Source organism: Macaca mulatta, chromosome 16 (genome assembly GCF_049350105.2).
Source record: "Macaca mulatta isolate MMU2019108-1 chromosome 16, T2T-MMU8v2.0, whole genome shotgun sequence".
Classification (NCBI taxonomy): Eukaryota; Metazoa; Chordata; class Mammalia; order Primates; family Cercopithecidae; genus Macaca; species Macaca mulatta.
This window is the reverse complement of record NC_133421.1, coordinates 9,097,557-9,116,266: the sequence shown is the minus strand read 5'-3', so window position 1 is coordinate 9,116,266 and position 18,710 is coordinate 9,097,557. Positions and strand designations below refer to the sequence as shown.

Here is an 18,710-nt window from a genome sequence, read left to right as displayed (position 1 = left end):
TAGAAACCCCATCTCTACTAAAAATACAAAAATTAGCTGGGTGTGGTGGCACCCATGTAATTCCAACTACTTGGGAGGTTGAGGCATGAGAATCGCTTCAACCCAGGTGGCAGAGGTTGCAGTGAGCTGAGTTTGTGCCACCACACTCCAGCCTGGGTGACAGATGGAGACTCTCTCAAAAAACAGAAAATGGCTGGGCACAGTGGCTCACACCTGTAATCCTAGCACTTTGGGAGGCCAAGGTGGGTGGATTACCGGAGGTCAGGAGTTTGAGACCAGCCTGGCCAACATGGTGAAACCCTGTTTCTACTAAAAATACAAAAATTAGCTGGGCTTGGTGGTGCATGCCTGTAATCCCAGCTACTCAGGAGGCTGAGGCAGGAGAATCACTTGAACCTAGGAGGTAGAGGTTGCAGTGAGCCGAGATTGCACTACTGCACTCTGGGTGACAGAGCAAGACTCTGTCTAAAACAAACAAACAAACAAACAACAACAACAACAAAAAACCCAAAGGAAACAAAAACTAAATAAATAAAATTTGCCCAGGTCAGTAGCAAATGCCTGTAGTCCCAACTACTCAGGAGGCTGAGGTGGGAGGATCACCTGAACCTTAGAGGTCAAGGCTGAAGTGAGTCATGTTTGCACCACTGCACTCCAGCCTGGGTGACAGAGTGAGATCCTGTCTCAAAACAAAAACAATAATAGGTTGGGTACAGTGGCTCACGCCTGTAATCCTAGCATTTTGGAAAGCCAAGGTGGGTAGATTAATAGAGTCCAATAGTTCAAGACTAAACTGCGCAACAGGGCAAAACCCTGTCTCTGCAAAAAATACAAAAACATTAGCTGAGCGTGGTGGCAAAATGCCTGTAGTTCCAGCTACTGGGGGGCTGAGATGGGAGGATGGCTTGAGCTCAGGAGGTTGAGGCTACAGTGAACTGAGAACCTGCCAATGCACTCCAGCCGGGGTGACAGAGCAAAGCCCTGCCTCAAAAAGCAAATTTTAATCACTAATGCAGAAGATAAAAGAGTATAAACTAGGAAACTTAATACTCCCAACATTTTTTTTGTTTGTTTGAGATGGTGTTTCGCTCTTCTTGACCAGGCTGGAGTGCGATGGCACCATCTCACTCACCACAACCTTCGCCTCCTGGGTCCAAGCAATTCTCCTGCCTTAGCCTCCTGAGTAGCTGGGATTACAGACACACACCACCACACCCGGCTAATTTTCTATTTTTAATAGAGATGAGGTTTCTCCATGTTGGTCAGGCTGGTCTCCAACTTCGATCTGCCTGCCTCGGCCTCCCAAAGTGCTGGGATTACAGGCATAAGCCACAGTGCCCAGCCAATGCTTCCAAAATTTATCTTGTTCCCATCTTGTTTTGTCTTTGGTTTTCAGAGTTTATGTTTTTAATGTTATTATCTTCACCTTGGTCCCAGATCTTACTAATATTCATAGAATATCTTTGCGCTCCATCACACCTGTAACCGCAGCACTTTGGGAGGCCGAGGCAGGCGGATCATGAGGTCAGGAGATTGAGACCATCCTGGCTAACACAGTGAAACTCTGTCTCTACTAAAAATACAAAAAAATTAGCTGGGCATGGTGGTGGGCGCCTGTAGTCTCAGCTACTCAGGAGGCTGAGGCAGGAGAATGGCGTGAACCCGGGAGGCGAAGCTTGCAGTGAGTCGAGATCGGGCCACTGCAGTCCAGCCTGGGCGACAGAGCAGGACTGCGTCTCAAAAAAAAAAAAAAAAAAAAAAAAAAAAAAAAAAATTTCCTCACTCTTCCAAGGCAACCACTCTCAACTGAGTTTTGTTTTGTTTCGTTTTGTTTTTTTGAGACAGAGTCTACTTTATCTCCCAGGCGGGAGCGCAGTGGTGAGATCTGGGCTAACTGCAGCCTCTGCCTCCTAGGTTCAAGTGATTCTCCTGACTCAGCCTCCCAAGTAGCTGGGATAACAGGCATGTGCTACCACGCCCGGCTAATTTATTTATTTTTTTGAGACAGAGTTTCACTCTTGTTGCCCAGGCTGGAGTGTAATGGTGTGATCTTGGCTCACTGCAACCTCTGCCTCCCAGGTTCAAGTGACTCTCCTGCCTCAGCCTCTCGAGTAGCTGGGATTACAGGCACGTGACCTCCTAATTTTTATATATTTTTTAGTAGAGATGGGTTTTCACCATGTTGGCCAGGCTGGTCTCAAACTCCTGACCTCAGATGATCTGCCCGCCTCAGCCTCCCAAAGTGCTGGGATTACAGGTGTAAGCCACCATGCCAGGCCCATAATTTTTGTGTTTTTAGTAGAGATGGGGTTTCTCCATGTTGGCCAGGCTGGTCTTGAAATCCTGGCCTCAAGTCATCCTCCAGCCACATAAGTGATAATACATTTGCCCACATGGGGATGAAATCCACAACCTTGGTGTTAGCAACTGGCTCTAACCACCTGAGCTAACTGACTATTGCAAATGTTGTGTTTTTTTTGTTTGTTTGTTTTGTTTTGTTTGTGACTGGGTCTTGCTCTGTTGCCCAAGCCAAGTGCAGTGGTGTCATCGTAGCTCACTGCAGTCTTGACCTCCTGGGCTCAAGTGATTCTCCCACCTCAGCCTCTCAAGTATCTGGGATTACAGGCGGGTGCTATCAAGCCTGGCTAATGAAAAACAATTTTTTGGCCGGGCACGGTGAATCCACCTCTCCACTAAAAATACAAAAAAATTAGGCAGGCGTTGTGGCAGGCTCCTTTAGTCCCAGCTACTCGGGAGGCTGAGGCAGGAGAATGGTGTGAACCCGGGAGTTGGAGCTTGCAGTGAGCCAAGATCATGCCACTGCACTCCAGCCTGGGTGACAGAGCAAGACTCCGTCTCAAAAAAAAAAAAAAAAAAAAAGAAAAGAAAAAGAAAGAAAAACAAACTTTTGACTGGGCATGGTGGCATATGCCTGTAATTCTAGCACTCTGGGAGGCCGAGGCAGGTGGATCACCTGAGGTCAGGAGTTGGTGACCAGCCTTACTACCATGGTGAAACCCTGTCTCTACTAAATATAAACAAATTAACCGGGCGTGGTGGCTCATGCCTGTAATCCGAGCTACTTGGGAGACTGAGGCAGGAGAATCATTTGTACCTGGGAGGCAGAGGTTGCAGTGAGCCGATCGCACCATTGCACTCCAGCCTGGGCAACAAGAGCGAAACTCTGTCTCCAAAAAAACCAAAAAAAAAATTATTAAGCTGGGCACTGTAGCTCACACCTGTAATCCCAGCACTTTGGAAGGCTGAGGCGGGCGGATGACTTGAGGTCACAAGGTTGAGACAAACCTGGCTAACATGGTGAAACCCCACCTGTCTCTACTGAAAATAGAAAAATTAGCTGGATGTGGTGGTGAATGCCTGTAATCCCAGCTACCTGGGAGGCTTAGGCAGGAGGATCTCTTGAACCTGGGAGGCGGGGGTTGCAGTGAGCCAACATCGTGCCACTGCACTCTAGCCTAGGCAACAGAGTGAGACTCTGTCTCAAAAAAAACAACAAAAAAAAGCAAAACAAACAAACAAACAAAAAAACACATTTTTTATTGGAGGCTAGGTCTCACTATTTTGCCCAGGCTAGTATTGGACTCCAGAGCTCAAGCAATCCTCCCACTTTGGCCTCCCAAAAAGGGAGGATTACAGATATGAGCCACCACACCTGGCCAGTATTACTACTTCTCGATGTCTCTTTTTCTTTTTCAATTTAAAAAAAAAAAATTTTTTTTTTTGAGAGGGATAAGGGGTCTTTATTTTTTTAGAGACAGGGTCTTTTTCTGTTGCCTGGACTGGAGTACGGTGGCACGATCCTAGCTCACTGTAACCATGAACTCCTGGTCTTAACTGATCCTCTTGCCATGACCTCCCAAACGGCTGAGATTACAGGCACGTGCCACTGCTCTTGGCCTCACTTCTTGAGGTTGAGGCTGAAGTGAGGCATGTTTGCACCACTGCACTCCAGGGTTTTTTGTTTAGGCATTAGCTATTGGCTTTGCACTGTGGAAGATGAGAAGCTAGCCCTTCAGAACAAGGATCATTGAGGTTAAAAAAAAAACAGAGAAGCCCTTTTTTTCCAATCGACTTGTCACCCCACCTCCACTTCCCATCCTCCTGGGTTTAGTGTTTACTTTTTTTTTTTTTTTTTTGAGACGGAGTCTCGCTCTGCCGCCCAGGCTGGAGTGCAGTGGCCGGATCTCAGCTCACTGCAAGCTCCGCCTCCCGGGTTTACGCCATTCTCCTGCCTCAGCCTCCTGAGTAGCTGGGACTACAGGCGCCCGCCACCTTGCCCGGCTAGTTTTTTGTATTTTTTAGTAGAGACGGGGTTTCACCGTGTCAGCCAGGATGGTCTCGATCTCCTGACCTCGTGATCCGCCCGTCTCGGCCTCCCAAAGTGCTGGGATTACTGGCTGGAGCCACCGCGCCCGGCCTTTTTTTTTTTTTTTTTTTGGAGACAAAGTTTCATCCTTGTTCCCCAGGCTGGAGTGCAGTGGCATGATCTCAGCTCACTGCAACCTCTGCCTCTCAGGTTCAAGCAATTCTCCTGCCTCAGCCTCCCGAGTAGCTGGGACTATAGGCACCCACCACCACGCCTGGCTAATTTTTGTATTTTTAGTAGAGATGGGGTTTCACCATGCTGTTCAGGCCGGTCTTGAACTCCTGACCTCAGGTGATCCACCCGCCTTGGCCTCCCAAAGTGCTGGGATTACAGGCGTGAGTCACCATGCCCAGCCTCATTATTATGATTATTATATGAATACACGTATGATCCATGTGGATAGTTACAATTCTTTTTCTTTCTTGTACCATTTTTGTTTTCCCTGGAATTTATAACTGCCTTGTCCTCTCTGTTTGCTTAGTTTCCTGTGTACTCTAATTTATTCCTAAATTCTCCCTTAATTAATCTCTCATAAAGATATACAAACACGGCCGGGCGTGGTGGCTCAAGCCTGTAATCCTAGCACTTTGGGAGGCCGAGACGGGCGGATCACGAGGTCAGGAGATCGAGACCATCCTGGCTAAAACGGTGAAACCCCGTCTCTACTAAAAAATACAAAAAACTAGCTGGGTGAGGTGGCGGGCGCCTGTAGTCCCAGCTACTCGGGAGGCTGAGGCAGGAGAATGGCCTGAACCCGGGAGGCGGAGCTTGCAGTGAGCTGAGATCCGGCCACTGCACTCCAGCCTGGGGGACAGAGCAAGACTCCGTCTCAAAAAAAAAAAAAAAAAAAAAAAAAAAAGATATACAAACACTTAGGAATTTCAATCTACTTCATTTTGAAGAATTTCTCAAAAAGCCCTTCGACCTGCTCCAGTCCAGAGAGGCAATCTTGAGGCTGCACTGTTGGGATCTCCCTTCACCTTCATCCTGGGGATCCTCTTTGCCTCTCTCTTGTGTTGACGTTCTGTTGCCTGGAACCTGCGTTTCCTCTTTCTAGGTTTACTCTTATTTTGATGAAGCTTTTTGAGAAACGGTACCGGGAGGTAAATTTGTTGGGACTTTAAAAGTCTGAAAATGTCTGTTCTACTCCTGCACTTAATTGAGAGTGGGGGCCGGGCGCAGTGGCTCATGCCTATAATCCCAACGCTTTGGGTGGCTGAGGTGAGCGACTCACCTGAGGTGAGAAGTTCGAGACCAGCCTGGCCAACATGGTGAAACCGCGTGTCTACTAAAAATACAACAACAACAAAAAAAACCAAGCCAGCTGTGGCAGTGGGTGCCTAAAATCCCAGCTACTCAGGAGGCTGAGGCAGGAGAATTGCTGGAACCTGGGAGGCAGAGGTTGCAGTGAGCTGAGATCATACCACTGCACTCTAGTCTGAGTGACAGAGCAAGACTCTGTCTCAACAACAAAAAAAATTGAGAGTGTGGCTACGTATAGGAAACGAGGTTGGAAATAATTTTTTTTCTTTTGAGACAGAGTCTTGCTCTGTCACCCAGGCTGTATATAGTGCAGTGGTGTGATCTCGGCTGACTGCAACCTCTGCCTCCCGGGTTCAAGAGATTCTCCTCCCTCAGCCTCCTGAGTAGTTGGGATTATAGGCACACGCTACCATGTGTGGCCGATTTTTGTATTTTTGAGACCAGGCTGGTCTCAATCTCCTGACCTCAGGTGATCCACCCACCTCAGCATCCCAAAGTGCTGGGATTACAGGCGTGAGCCACCACACCCGGCTAATTTTTGTATTTTTGGTAGAGACAGGGTTTCACCATGCTGCCCAGGCCGCTCCTGAACGCCCGAGCTCAAGTGATCTGCCTGCTTCAGCCTCCCAAAGTGCCAGGATTACAGGCGTGAGCCACTGCACCTGGCCTTGGGAAATTTTCTTGCATAATTATTACTATTGATTTGAGATGATTTCATCTTCCCAGATAATTATATCTGTTATCATTTTCTGGAATTCTGGTTATTCAGATGTTGTATCCCATGGACTAATCCTTTAATTTTCTTATATTTTATTTTCCTTTCTTCTATCGCCTTTATTTTTATTTTTAATTTTTATTTTTTCAGATGGAGTCTTGCTCTGTCACCCAAACTGGAGTGCAGTGGCACAATCTTGGCTCACTGCAACCTCTGCCTCCTGAGTTCAAGTGATTCTCCTGCCTCAGTCTCCTGAGTAGCTGGGACTACAAGCGCATGCCACCATTCCAGGCTAATTTTTGTATTTTTAGTAGAGATGGAATTTCAACAGACTGGTCTTGAACTCCTGACCTCAGGTGACCTCAGGTGATCCACCAGCCTCAGCCTCCCAAACTGCTGGGATTACAGGTATGAGCCCGGTGCCTGGCCATGGTTGCAATATTAATAATTATTATAAATATTAATAATTTTTCCAGTGTCTTTCTTCTGCCATCACACTATAAAGTAAGAGATTTCCGGCCGGGCGCGGTGGCTCACGCCTGTAATCCCTGCACTTTGGGAGGCTGAGGCGGGCGGATCACGAGGTCAGGAGATCGAGACCATCCTGGCTAACACGGTGAAACCCCATCTCTACTAAAATACAAAAAATTAGCCGGGCGCGGTGGCGGGCGCCTGTAGTCCCAGCTACTCGGGAGGCTGAGGCAGGAGGAGAATGGCGTGAACCCGGGAGGCGGAGCTTGCAGTGAGCCGAGATGGTGCCACTGCACTCCAGCCTGGGCGACAAAGTGAAGACTCCGCCTCAAAAAAAAAAAAAAAAAAAAAAAAAAAAAAAAAAAAAAAAAGAAGTAAGAGATTTCCAGGTCTGTTTGTCCCCACCATTAAATACAAAAATTTAAAAATTAGCCAGATGTGGTGGCTAAGTTCAAAGGGCAAAAAAAAAAAAATTTAGTATAATCCATCACCTTATTTTCTAAACCTTTATCTCCTATGTTATGTCCTCCATGATTGGCATTACCATTTACTCTAATCCAAGAAGTGAATGGAACATAGGACAACTCCCAGAATGTGAATTTTTCCTGCTACTACCATTATTTCATTACAATTTTTCCTATTTTGAATTTCCCCGGAATTGTTTATTATTTATTATTATTATTATTTTTTTGAGACAGAATGTCACTCTTGTTGCTCAGACTGGAGTGCAATGGCACAATCTCGGCTCACTGCAACCTCTGCCTCCCGGGTTCAAGCAATTCTCCTGCCTCAGCCTCCGAGTAGCTGGGTTTACAGGCATGGGCCATCATGCCCAGCTAATTTTTGTATTTTTAGTAGAGACGGGGTTTCTCCATGTTGGTCAGGCTGGTCTCAAACTCCCAATCTTAGGTGATCTACCCGCCTCTGCCTCCCAAAGTGGTGGGATTACAGGTGTGAGCCACTGCGCCCGGGCACTATTATTATTATTATTATTACTATTTGTCGTTGTTGTTGTTGAGATGGAGTCTCGCTCTGTCGCCCAGGCTGGAGTGCAGTGGCCGGATCTCAGCTCACTGCAAGTTCCGCCTCCCGGGTTCACGCCATTCTCCTGCCTCAGCCTCCCGAGTAGCTGGGACTACAGGCGCCCGCCACCTCGCCCGGCTAGTTTTTTGTATTTTTTAGTAGAGACGGGGTTTCACCGTGTTAGCCAGGATGGTCTCGATCTCCTGACCTCGTGATCCGCCCGTCTCGGCCCCCCAAAGTGCTGGGATTACAGGCGTGTGCTGGGATTACAGGCGTGAGCCACCGCGCCCGGCCTTTTTTTTTTTTTTTGTATTTTTAGTTGAGATGGAGTTTCTTTTTTTTTTTTTTTTTTTTTTTTTGAGATGGAGTCTCGCTCTGTAGCCCAGGCTGGAGTGCAGTGGCCGGATCTCAGCTCACTGCAAGCTCCGCCTCCTGGGTTCACGCCATTCTCCAGCCTCAGCCTCCCGAGTAGCTGGGACTACAGGCGCTGCCACCTCGCCCGGCTATTTTTTGTATTTCTTAGTAGAGACGGGGTTTCACCGTGTTAGCCAGGATGGTCTCGATCTCCTGACCTCGTGATCCGCCCATCTCGGCCTCCCAAAGTGCTGGGATTACAGGCTTGAGCCACCGCGCCCGGCCTGAGATGGAGTTTCACCGTGTTAGCCAGGATGGTCTCGATCTCCTGACCTCGTGATCCGCCCGCGTCAGCCTCCCAAAGTGCTGGGATTACAGGCGTGAGCCATGGCACACTGCCATTATTATTATTTTTTAAGTTTCACTCATTGCCCAGGCTGGAGTGCAGTGGTGTGATACCCGCTCACTGCAACCTCCACCTTCCTAGGTTCAAGTGATTCTCCTGCCGCATCCTCCCGAGTAGCTGGGACTCCTCCGGAGTAGCTGGAACTACCACAGCTAATTTTTTGTATTTTAGTAGAGACAGGGTTTCACCATGTTGACCAGAATGGTCTCCATCTCCTGACCTCGTGATCCGCCCGCCAGTGATCTCGGCCTCCCAAAGCGCTGGGATTACAGGCGTGAGCCACCGCGCCCGGCCTAATTTTTGTAGTTTTAATAGAAACGGGGTTTCGCCCTGTTGAGGCTGGTCTCGAACTTGGGGGCTCAAGTGATCCACACGCCTGGGCCTCCTAAAGTGCTGGGATTACAGGAGTGAGCCACAGCGCCCCCGGCCGAAACTATTCTACTATTCTTTTTTTTTTTTGAGACGGAGTCTCGCTCTGTCACCCAGGCTGCAGTGCAGTGGCCGGATCTCAGCTCACTGCAAGCTCCGCCTCCCGGGTTCACGCCATTCTCCTGCCTCAGCCTCCCGAGTAGCTGGGACTTACAGGCGCCCGCCACCTCGCCCGGCTAGTTTTTTGTATTTTTTAGTAGAGACGGGGTTTCACCGTGTTAGCCAGGATGGTCTCGATCTCCTGACGTCGTGATCCACCCGTCTCGGCCTCCCAAAGTGCTGGCATTACAGGCTTGAGCCACCGCGCCCGGTCTTATTCTACTATTCTTAAAACTTTCTTTCGTTTCTTTCTTTCTTTCTTTTTTTTTTTTTTTTTTTTTTTTTTGAGACGGAGTCTTGCTCTGTCGCCCAGGCTGGAGTGCAATGGCGCGATCTCGGCTCTCTGTAACTTCTACCTCCCAGGTTCAAGTGATTCTCCTGCCTCAGCCTCCCGAGTATCTGGGATTACAGGCGCGTGCTACCACGCCCGACTAATTTTTGTGTTTTATTAGATGCGGGGGTGGGGTGGTTCACCATATTGGCCACGCTGGTCTCGAACTCCTGACCTCAGGTGATCCGAGGACCTCAGGTGATCCACCCGCCTTGGCCTCCCAGAGTGCTGGCATTACAGGCGTGAGCCACCGCTCCTGGCCAAAACTTTCATTGTATCACAATCTCTTCAAGGCAAGAGCTATGACTTAAATCTACTACAGCACAGTTACAAATTCTTAAAAGATAGGCTATGCATGCGCGCAGACAGTAAAGCTCAGCGCGTGCGCACCGAGCACCTTTTTCCTTGCGGCGACTTCTCTTCTTTTTTTTTTTGGAGCGTGCGCACCAAGAAAGACAAAGGTGGGGAAAGTGACCAAGCAGTCGTTCAGGCGCATGCCCATCCCTAACTTGTCCGAGCCCGGTGGGGCAGGCGGCGGCGGCGTGGGTGTGGCCTGAGCGCTGTGTGACAGTGCGGCCGCCGCCCAATCGGACTGAGCGAGCCCGGCCCCTCCCTCCCTCTGATTGGTTGGTTCTCAGGGTTGTGGGGCGCGGAAAGGAAGAGACGGGGCTGCTGGGCGGTGGGGCGGTGGAGAAAGAAGGCTAATTTTGTTCTGCGCAAGCGCGAGAAAGCGACCAGGAGGGGGCGTGAGAGAGTGAAAGGGAATGTGGAAGCCCCGATGCGCTGGCTAGCGCTAGCTGGGGCTCTAACCTTGACGCCTGCGCCGTGGCCCTCGGGGCCCCGCGCGCAGCGGGCGGGTGCCCGGTGCGCCTGCGCAGTAGGAGGCGGTGGCAGGGGGAGGTGGAGGCTGTGGAGCGGCAGCGGCAGCAGCGGGTCCCGGGACTGAGGCAGCAGCGGGGGCGGCGGCAGGCGGAAGCTGAGGTGACGAAGGCAGCGGCGGCGGCGGCCGTTTCCCTCACGGTGGCGGAGACCAAGGCGGCGGCGGCGGACGGGGAGCGGCCCGGCCCCGGCCCCCTGCTCGTTGGCTGTGGCAGGGCCGCCGTGGGGCCGGCCCGGCTCCCGCCCCCCGCGGCTCCCCCTCCGGCTCCTCCTCCGGGGAGACGCCGGGGGCCTGGCCCGGCCCGCACTCAGACTGCTGCTGCAGCCGCCGCCGGGGGAGTCGGAGGCGGTGGCGGCGCCATGGGCGGCCTGGCCTCTGGGGGGGATGTGGAGCCGGGACTGCCCGTCGAGGTGCGCGGCTCCAACGGGGCCTTCTACAAGGTGAGACGGCGCGCCGACTGGGGACGCCGGTCCTTAGCCCCCTCCCCCGGCCGGAGCAGGAACGCGTGGGGCGGGATCGAGCTTCTGGAGCTGAGTCCTGGCCCTTAGAATCTTAGACCCTTGCTCCCACCCGCAGCCTTCCCTGAGAGACCTCTTGGAGTGAACCTGTTCCTTTTATTTTTGACCCCTTTAATGCACCTGCTTCTACCCCCATCTCAGGGAGAATGAACTTAAGGCCATTATTGTCCCTGGCTTGGCGCTCCCCGCTCCCCAGGAGAGACCCCTTTACCCAGCTTCTAATTGACTGTTTCCGTTGTCTGATGGAAGACATACCTTAGACCTTAATCACATCTTCCCCACGGTCCAGGCACATGGAGAATTGTCTTTCTTCTGCACGGTCCCCTTGGGAAGGCCCCCTCTGTCCCATATCGGATCCTTTCATCTTCCTCAGAGAGGCCTCTGCCTACTGACTCTGGAACACTCACCCCACTTTCAGCTTATATTCCGGTTCCCAAGCCAAGGAGAAATGGTCAGATCCATTTACGACGTTTGGCATCTTTGACCTCAGGAACCCTGGGTTGGATCAGTCAAGTTGCTTCTCAGCCAGCCATAAGGTGGCATCTTTCGCAAGTCTTTCACCCCACCACACCTTGATCTCAAGGCCCACTGGTTACCATTCTACTCAGAATGGATTTGAGGTCTCACTTAGACCTCAGATACCTTCAGGTCATTCTTAGAGTTTCTTCGTCTTGAGGCATGTGAGCTTCATAGTCATGATCTCTAAAAGGATCTCTAAAAGGAAGCTCATGGGGTTCCCTTCTGTTTTTCTTAAGATTTCCACTTCTTGAAGACTCTTGGCCAACTATCCCAGTTCGGGAATCTGACAACCTTTTTTGGAAGAAGGGATCATCTTTCAAAGACCTTTCCTTATTTGACCTCCCCCTTTGCCCAGGATTTGGTTCCTTAGAACTCCTTATAATACCACCTTCCTTATCTGCTCTGAATCCATTTTCTAGGACATTTTTTTCCCATTTGGATTAAGCCAGAGAGAACCCTTTCTTGCCTCCCAAGAGTTTTTCTTTGACTGTTGCTATTCTGAACCTCTTTTGGATTTGATGCCTGGAATTGTCCCAGAGACTCTCCTGATTTCTGTCTCATTCTTTGATTTCACCTTGGGGAGCTGTAGAAGAGATACCTTCCCATGGCATTACTTGTTAAGAGTAGATCCCCCTTCCCCCTTTCCTTCTGTTCCCCTCAGGCCTTTCCCCCCCACAGTAGCCCTCTCTAGTTTCTCATGCCCTTGGAAGTGTCTTTCTTTGACTCCTTCCCTAAGTCATATTTTCTGTAACTGTAGAGGGTCTTGTAATTTCCCTTGGGTGGTTTCTGCCTCTACTTCAGTTGCTAAGTTCATTGTAGTCTTTTTTTTTTTTTGAGACGGAGTCTGGCTCTGTCACCCAGGCTGGAGTGCAGTGGCACGATCTGGGCTCACTGCAAGCTCCGCCTCCCAGGTTTACACCATTCTCCTGTCTCAGCCTCCTGAGTAGCTGGGACTACAGGCACACACCACCACGCCCGGCTAGTTTTTTGTATTTTTAGTAGAGACGAGGTTTCACCGTGTTAGCCAGGATGGTCTTGATCTCCTGACCTTGTGATCTGCCCGCCTCAGCCTCCCAAAGTGCTGGGATTACAGGCGTGAGCCACCGCGCCATTGTAGTCATTTTTTACTTACTCTTCATACTTACCCATTTTTGCCTTACTTCCCTCATCAGATTTCTTTCTGTGCGGTGACTTTGGGTACCCATGTCTAACTTACTGTTTCAATTCAAGTTTTTGGCTTTTTCTCCTAATACTTCTGTATTCCTGTGTAATCCCCAGGGATCACCTAATTCCCTGTCTAGCTGAAGGAAGCTCCCTGCTGATCTCTTTTGTCATTTTCTGCATACTTGCCTAACTCTTGGGACTTTTTCTTCTAGCCTGCCTCCATAGCATTTCTGTTTTTTTTGGCAAAAGTCTCTAATTCCTTTCTGCTTTTGATAGAGCACATTTGTCTCTCATATCCTTTTCCCCAAACTTGTACTACCTTTGTTGAAATACGCTTCCTAAAGTGGCCCTCCCTGTTTCCCTCGGTATCTTTTCCTTCATCTGGGTCCTTACCACCCCAAAATTCTGAGTTCCAAGAAAAGTCATTCTTAAGTTGAGTCCAAGATCAAGATATGATGTTTGCTTTGTTCTAGGAAGCACAGGAGCCCTGCACAGCTGGGAAAGATTGGTATCCAGTTCAAATGAACTGTATGAGATGGCTGGGAAGGGACACGTTTTCTGTTCTACATATAAGTGTCCAGCAGAAAGTCTCTCTGAATCTTTTCCCTTTCTCCTGTGCGCTGTGGGCAATGATAGACTTGAGTACATCGGGACCAGGATACTCTGATTCAGAGAGTAGAGTCTGGGGTTGAGCTGAAAGCCAGGTAATGTGGTAATGTGGATCTGGGCAGGTTAGCATTTTCTGCCCCGTTCCTGAGTTAAAAACCACAAATCCCTAAATTCAGGCTAATCTTCCACTCTCAGTACCCTATAGATACTTATCCGTTTTGACCTTGCTGCTGATTTAATATTCATGACTCAGCAAACTTGGGATGGGTCAGGGAGTATTTACACTGCTTCTGGAAATGTACATTGGGAAGGTCCCTTTCTCCTCTCTCAGAATTGGGCCCTGTTGTCAGTTTTCTTTTCTTTCTCTTCTTTTTTTTTTTTTTTAATTTGAGACAGGGTCTCCTTTTGTCATCCAGGCTGGGGTACAGTGGCATGATGTCATCTCACTGCAGCCTCCGCCTCCTGGGTTCAAGCGATTCTCCTGCCTCAGCCTCCAGAGTAGCTGGGATTACAGGTGTGCAACACCATGCCTGGCTAATTTTTGTATTTTCAGTAGAGACGGGGTTTTGCCATGTTGGTCAGGCTGATTTCTGACTCCTGACCTCAAGTGATTAGCCCGCCTTGGCCTCCCAAGTGCTGGGATTACAGGTGTGAACCACCATGCCCTCCCATCAGTTAGTTTTCTTAAAGGATAAAATGTTAGATCTGGGATCTAAGTTATTTTGTAGCTATCCCAACATTAAGTTTGTCAGAACTTACTCTTTTTTTCTGTTTTTTTTTTTTCATGTTAGACTGGCATCTGTAACAAGGTTTGAGGGAGGCACACATCACACGTGAGCTTGAAACCTCAGTCATCATGCTTAAGACGTACTCAATGATCTAATGTGTTTTATTCTTTAAGTTGTACTCTCCCAAATGAAGTATTCACCTTCCAGGGTGCAATCATCCTACTCCGAACCTCACCTGGATATCCTAATCCCCATTCCTTTCTTAATCAACGTGGCATCCTCAGCTTCAGTACTTGGTTTTTACTCAGACTGTTCCTGCTCTTCTCCTAGAACCCCCTCCTTTGCTTTGGGAGTCTAGAACTAGACAACAGTCAAAGTGGGGACCCATTTTATATCTTCTAATTTGAGGAAACCAAAGTACCTAGGAACCTGGGGCTCGCTCTTGCTCTGTTGGCTTGGTGCCAGGCTCCAGAAGCCAAAGCCAGGTGATGCTATGGCCACTGAATCTAGTCATCCTCTGGATCTAGGTGGCTCCCTAACACATTCCACCCACCTGTTTTTGCCTTCCCCTGCTTATTTTCACAATGAGCATAGACTGAGCAGAACTTGGGGCTCACTTTCCACCACTGATACCCTTGGAGAACAAAACTGGTATGGGATGAATGGGTGGAATTTAGGAGCAGAGACAGGATTGGAATATGAAGTTGGGGACAGAGCTAGTTTTGGAGACTTAATTGAAGGAAAGAGGCTCTGGAAGTATAAGGTTGAGTGAGATTTGGTTGAACTACCGAGTGATGTGAGAGATTACTCCATTCTGAGCTTTGCATTTCTGCCTTGGAAGTCATGGTAGCTGGAAAAACTAGGGTAATATTGCTACTCACCCTGGTGCCAAGCCTAACATGGTGGAGGATAATTGGATTACACCATAGGCATAGCCTTTGTGAATATATCTAGGAGTAGAAATCTCTTCACAAAAGCAGTAGGTTAGTGATTGTCATCTGTCTCTTTTCCACTTCTTTCTGTCAGTGTAACTCCTGCCTTGATAAACTACTTCTAAGACTTGGAGTAGACATTTTGGGTAAAGAATTGGATAAAGTCAGCTGAAGAGGCTGGTCGGAATAATTCTAGAAATCCAGATGACCCTACAGCCTCTGCCTCTTGGCTTCAAGTGTTACTCGCCTCAGCCACCCTGAATAGCTGAGATTATAGCCATGTGCCACCATGCCTGGCTAATTTATATTTGTGTGTGTGTGTGTATGTATATATAGTTGTTTTTTTTGTTGTTGTTGTAGCGATGGGGTTTTGCCATATTGGCCAGACTGGTCTCGAACGCCTGACCTCAGCTGATCTGCCGGCCTCAGCCTCCCAGTGTTGGGATTACAGGGAAAAGAAGAGGGAATGGTTAAAATATTAGTGGTTGTGGGAGGAGGGAGGACACCTGAGCAGGAGCTAAGGGAAGAACCGAAAAGGGAAGAGGGACCCAGGCAAGTAGAAGTAAAAGTGCCTCAGAAGACTTGAATGCAGAACAGTAGGAGTTGGCATTAAACCTGAATGAATATGTTTATAACTCAGGTTCTTTTTTTGAAAAAGGAAAAAAGTCTGAATGAAGAGTAGAAAAAACATTTCTGGAGAAGAGAATGTCAGAGAAAGAGAAAGCATGGGTAAAAAAGAGGCCAGGAAATACCAGTAGTAATTAAAGCCTTGGGCAGTAGTAAGGCTCTAAGAAAGAACATTCAGTCAAGAATGGTCTTGACTGACTGCAGCCTCTGTAGCAAGACATATCCCTAAAGACGAGAAAGGTGGCTTGTATGAAGAGCGAAATGCAGGCTTAGATTTTCCCATCGTAAGGAAATAGCAATCTGGTAAGTGTTTATGATTGATTAGTTCTTTGAGGTGGGAGCTGTGCATTTGCCAAGGGCATTTTTGGTGTTTTCTAAGCTTAGCCTTTGTCCCTTGCAGCAAAGCTCATGAATAGTTCTTGTGTATTAGCCTTTTGAAACCTCTACTTTTATTTTTTTATTATTTTTATTTTTTTTTTGAGTCAGGGTCTTGCTCTGTTGCCCAAGCTGTGGACTGCAGTGGTGTGATCACAGCTCACTACAGCCTTGACCTCCCTGGCTCAAGTGATCCTCCCACCTCAGCCTCCTGAATAGCTGGGACTACAGGCACAAGCCATCATACCCTGCTAATTTTTAAATTTTTTGCAGAGATGGGGTCTCCCTGTGTTGTCCAGGCTAATTTTTTTAAAAAACATATTTATTGAGGTGAAATTGACATACAACAAGGTAGACATATTTAAAGTGTGCCATTTAAGTTTTGACATATATATAACTGAAACCATCACTGCAATCAAAAGAATGAACATTTCTGTCACTCCCAAAAGTCCTCCATCAACTACCAATCTTCTTTCTATCATTATACATTAAATTGCCCTTCCTGATTTTTGACAGAAATGAAAAGGCAGTTCAATTCAGCTGAGAAAGGATAGTCTTTTCTTTTTTTCTTTCTTTTTTTTTTTAAAGGCAGAGTTTTGCTCTGTTGTCTAGGCTGCAGTGCGATGGCATGATCTTGACTGACTTCAGCCTCTGCCTCCTGGCTTCAAGTGATTTTCATGCCTCAGCCACCCTGAATAGCTGAGGTTACAGCCATGTGCCACCACGCCTGGCTAATTTATTTATTATTATTAGTAGTAGTAGTAGTAGTAGTAGTAGTAGTAGTAGTAGTAGCAGTAGTAGTAGTAGTAGTAGCAGCTATGGGGTTTTGCCATATTGGCCAGACTGATCTCAAACTCCTGGCCTCAGCTGATCTGCCAGCCTTGGCCTCCCAGTGTTGGGATTACAGGCATGAGCTACCACTCCCGGCCAGAAAGAACTGTTTGTCTTTTCAACAAGCAGTGCTGGAACAAGATATCTGTAGGTAAAAAATGGGCTGGGCACAGTGGTCACGCCTGTAATCCCAACATTCTTGGAGGCTAAGGCGGGTGTGTTGCTTGAGTCCAGGAGTTTAAGACCAGCCTGGGCAACACAGCGAAACCCTGTCTCTATTAAAAATTTTTTTTTTTAATTTAAAAATATGTTTTAGGCTCAAGCCTGTAATCCCAGCACTTTGGGAAGCCAAGACGGGCGGATCACGAGGTCAGGAGATCGAGACCATCCTGGCTAACATGGTGAAACCCCATCTCTACTAAAAAGTACAAAAAACTAGCCGGGACAAAAAACTAGCCGGGCAAGGTGGCGGACGCCTGTAGTCCCAGCTATTTGGGAGGGGGAGGCAGGAGAGTGGCGTAAACCCGGGAGGCGGAACTTGCAGTGAGCTGAAATCCGGGCACTGCACTCCAGCCTGGGCGATACAGCGAGACTCCGTCTCAAAAAAAAAAAAAAATAAATAAATAAAAATATGTTTTAAAAAAAGAGGCCAGGCACAATGGTTCATACCTGTAATCCCAGCACTTTGGGAGGCTGAGGCGGGTGGATCAGGTCGGGAGTTTGAGACCAGTCTGACCAACATGGAGAAACCCTGTCTCTACTAAAAATACAAAATTAGCTGAGCATGGTGGCACATGCCTGTAATCCCAGCTACTTGGGAGGCTGAGGCAGAATTGCTTGAACCTGGGAGGCGGAGGTTGCGGTGAGCCAAAATTGCACCATTGCACTCCAGCCTGGGCAACAAGAGCAAAACTCTGTCTCAAAAAAAATAAATAAAAATTAAAAAATTTAAAAAACGTTGATCAATACCTCACTTTATATGTAAAACTTAATTCAAAATGGATTATAGGGCTAGGCACAGTGGCTCACATCTGTAATCCCAGCTTTGGGAGGCCGAGGCGGGTGGATCAACTGAGGTCAGGAGTTCGCGACGAGCCTGGCCAACATGGTAAAACCCCATATCTACTAAAAATATGAAAAATTAGCCTGGTATGGTGGCGGTTGCCTGTAACCTTAGCTACTCGAGAGGCTGAGGCAGGAGAATTGCTTGAACCCAGGGGGTGGATGTTGCAGTGGGCCAAGAGATTGTGCCATTGCACTCTAGCCTGGGTGACAGAGTGAGACTCTGTCTAAAAATAAAGGAGTATAGATGTAAATGTAAAACAAAAAACTAAAAGTTTAAGAAGACATAAGGGAAAACCTTTGTGGCCTTGGATTAGGCAAAGATTTCTTTTTTCTTTTTTTTGAGATGGAGTTTTGCTCTTGTCGCCCAGCCTGGAGTGCAATAGCACGATCTTGGCTCACTGCAACCTCTGACTCTCAGGTTCAGGTGATTCTCTTTCCTCAGCCTCCCAAGTAGCTGGGATTACAGGCATGCACTACCATGCCTGGCTAAGTTTTATATTTTTAGTAGAGATGGGGTTTCACCATGTTGGCCAGGCTGGTCTCGAACTCCTGACCTCAGATGATCGGCCTGCCTTGTCTCCCAAAGTGCTGGGATTACAGGTGTGAGCCACTGTGCCTGGCCTGGGCAAAGATTTCTTAGATATGAAACCAAAAGCACAGTTGATAAAATAATAAATTCATAAGCTAGACCTTTTTCAAAATTAGAAATCCCTAATTGTATGTGACAAATAGGGGGAAGGTAGAAAAATTGGGAGCGCAGGGGTGAACTCATGGCTTTGGCCTCCTTAGTGAGGACATAGACCACAGGAGATGGATCAGCTGTTCAGTCGTCCCTGTTCCTCTTGTCATAATATCAAGTTTGGAGTCTTCCATACATTTTGTTATCCTTTATAAATTTTCAGTGTCATTCTAGATTCAATTCTAGTATTAAAAAACTCTGATGTATTTTAAGTCTTAATTTTTCCTTCTGTAAATTGTGTTCAT

At 48.0% G+C, this 18,710-nt stretch overlaps 2 protein-coding genes and 1 pseudogene across 4 annotated transcripts in view; 1 reads left to right on the top strand and 2 right to left on the bottom strand.

Annotated features, from left to right (window-relative positions):
* The window catches only part of SHBG (sex hormone binding globulin), a 21,807-nt gene extending 10,628 nt beyond the window's left edge, over positions 1-11,179 (bottom strand). Inside the window, exon 1 of the mRNA XM_077970269.1 lies at positions 11,132-11,179. The gene's annotated coding sequence lies outside the window, so the exon portion shown is untranslated. The remainder of the gene's footprint in view (positions 1-11,131) is intronic.
* Positions 10,353-18,710, top strand: part of FXR2 (FMR1 autosomal homolog 2) — a 25,803-nt gene continuing 17,445 nt past the window's right edge. Inside the window, exon 1 of one of the 3 annotated variants that reach the window (XM_077969650.1) lies at positions 10,353-10,459. Coding sequence is in view for 2 of the 3 variants with exons in the window: in XM_077969648.1 (XP_077825774.1) it covers positions 10,718-10,798 (81 nt within the window). In the remaining variant the exon portion in view is untranslated. 3 annotated transcript variants of the gene reach the window in all.
* LOC114673338 (small nucleolar RNA U13) lies at positions 13,954-14,047 on the bottom strand (annotated as a pseudogene).